Source organism: Condylura cristata, unplaced genomic scaffold, assembly GCF_000260355.1.
Source record: "Condylura cristata isolate star-nosed mole 26May11 unplaced genomic scaffold, ConCri1.0 scaffold00033, whole genome shotgun sequence".
NCBI lineage: Eukaryota > Metazoa > Chordata > Mammalia > Eulipotyphla > Talpidae > Condylura > Condylura cristata.
The window spans coordinates 16,418,492-16,420,704 of record NW_004567134.1 but is presented as its reverse complement, the minus strand read 5'-3'; the positions used below and the strand labels follow the sequence as shown (position 1 = coordinate 16,420,704).

Below are 2,213 nucleotides of genomic sequence, written 5' to 3'. Positions count from 1 at the left end.
CTGTAAGAGATGCAGCGCCGGCTACCAGCAGCTGGGCTCCAAGTGTCTCGGTGAGTCTGCGGGGCGCAGCGCCTCCAGAATGGGCAGGGGCTGGCGCGGCTCGGGCCGGGGAGGGTGGAAGGTGACCCGGGCAAGGGTGGGGGTGCTGTGTATGGGGCTCTGGCATCCGCCCGCCCCGCAGACGTGGATGAATGCGCCACGGAGGTGTGTCCGGGGGAGAACCAGCAGTGCGAGAACACCGAGGGCAGCTACCGCTGCGTCTGTGCCGAGGGCTACAGACAGGGTGAGGGCGTCTGCGTCAAGGAGCAGATCCCAGGTGAGCCCCGTCTGGCCCCGGAAACCTGGGGCTCTCCCCCACCCCTCCCCCAGGGGCCCACGTGAGACCTGACCTGCCTCTGCCGCCCAGGCCAGTTCTCGGTGGCCTCGTCTCCCGGGCTGAAACGAAACCGGACTTGGCTTGGTGTCAGATCAGATCTCCCCGAGTCTGTCCCTCCCGCCTGGGCGGCCCCCGGCCCTGAGCGCACAGTGGTGCGGGGACAGTCAGCACTCCACAGCCCTCTCAGGGTCACGCGGTGCTCCAAGCATGTTGCCATTATTTTGCCCCGAAAACAGTCCGCCACCCCGGCGCACGTGGCCAGAGGCAGCCCCTTGCCCGGCCCGCGGCTGGCGGTGGCAGAGCTGGAGTTTCCCGCACACGGCGGGTTTCCTGTCGGGCGTGAAGGGGACACTGGCCCTCGCGGTGAACGAGGCCTGGGGGCCCGGAGCCGCGGGAGTGAGTGACCGCGCCCTCGGCCCGCAGAGTCGGCGGGCTTCTTCTCGGAGATGACGGAGGACGAGCTGGTGGTGCTGCAGCAGATGTTCTTCGGCGTCATCATCTGTGCCCTGGCCACGCTGGCCGCCAAGGGCGACTTGGTCTTCACCGCCATCTTCATTGGGGCCGTGGCGGCCATGACGGGCTACTGGCTGTCCGAGCGCAGCGACCGCGTGCTGGAGGGCTTCATCAAGGGCAGATAATGCCGCCAGGCCGCAGCCACTCCTCCCGCCCCGCTGCCCACGAGTCAGGCCCCGCTCCTGCCTGGACACACGAGGCGGCTGGCTCAGTGTTTGAGAGCGGGGTAAGCACCCTCTAGCCACCTTGGGGCGCTGCCCCGGCACCCAGACCTGGGCAGGTGAGGGAGGCCCCCTGGTGAAAGAGAAGCCTTTTAAAGGCGGCCACCAGGAGACCTTGGCCAAGGGGGCTGGGCAGGTGTCCGTGTGTGTTTTCAAAAGAAGTCTCCAGACGATGGGCGCTTGGCCCTGCCAAGACAGGGAGGCCCCGAGTGCCCATCGCAGCCCCCCGCCAGCCGCCTGCCGCCAGCCGCCTGCTCTACCCGCCCTGCTCCTCCGCCACTGGTTTATTTATTCATCTCAGGAAATAAAGGTCTTGTAAGGGGAGCCGCTCAGTGTGGGCGCCGGCTCCGGGATCCTTCACGTGTTCCACGTGTTCCGGGGAACACCTCCCCCTCCGGAACCTTTGAAAAACCTGGGGGGCTGAGCGCTGTCATGGAGTGGAGAAAACACCGCGTGGCTCTGCAGTGCCAGAGGGTGGGAGGCGGCGCGAGCAGAACTTCTGGGTCCAGTACCCGCTGTCATTCGCCCAAGGACACTGGGGGAAATTTCACCTTGCTCATCCGAAAAATGGGCAGAGCGCTTTCCACTCGGGCAACAGGACAGTCAGTGCCGAGCGGGAAGCGCGGAGAGCACGCAGTAGGCCGGCGTCACCCCCGCCGTCACGTCTGAAGCCGCGAGGGGAGCCCTCCCCTCCCGGCAGACACCAGGCGGGAGCGCGCGGTGGGGGGACGGCCAGAGGGAGGCACGTGAGTCCCAAGGGTTTATTTCTTTGGCACAAAGAGGACAGTCTGGACAGAGGAGCCTCATCTCGCCACACTGGGCAGCCTGGACGGGATGAGGGGGTCTGGAGCATCTGAACCCCTTCCTCATGGCAAATCCGTGCACGTCACCCTGTATTCCACTAAGTCACGGCCTCTGTGCAAAATACCCGCTGAAAAAAATAGAGATATTTAAAAAACAAAGAAGGGCACGCTCGCGCGCTGCGGGCGGTCAGGCAAGGCCCGGGGACAGTTCTGCAAAGGCTCCGGCCCCCTCGCCACGAGGCCGTCGAGAGCAGGGCGGCGGGCCTGCGCCCTCCCGGGCCTTCAGAGCTCGATGGTGTC

General features: G+C 66.0%; 2 protein-coding genes across 2 annotated transcripts in view; one reads left to right on the top strand and one right to left on the bottom strand.

Annotated features, from left to right (window-relative positions):
* Positions 1–1,463, top strand: part of CRELD1 (cysteine-rich with EGF-like domains 1) — an 8,021-nt gene extending 6,558 nt beyond the window's left edge. The window contains exons 8-10 of the mRNA XM_004692383.2: positions 1–50; positions 182–316; positions 800–1,463. Of these exons, the coding sequence (XP_004692440.1) occupies positions 1–50; positions 182–316; positions 800–1,014 (400 nt within the window). The 3' untranslated portion in view covers positions 1,015–1,463. The remainder of the gene's footprint in view (positions 51–181; positions 317–799) is intronic.
* Positions 1,464–1,467: 4 nt separating this feature from the next.
* The window catches only part of PRRT3 (proline-rich transmembrane protein 3), a 6,473-nt gene continuing 5,727 nt past the window's right edge, over positions 1,468–2,213 (bottom strand). Inside the window, exon 6 of the mRNA XM_012732087.1 lies at positions 1,468–1,522. Within this exon, the coding sequence (XP_012587541.1) occupies positions 1,468–1,522 (55 nt within the window). The remainder of the gene's footprint in view (positions 1,523–2,213) is intronic.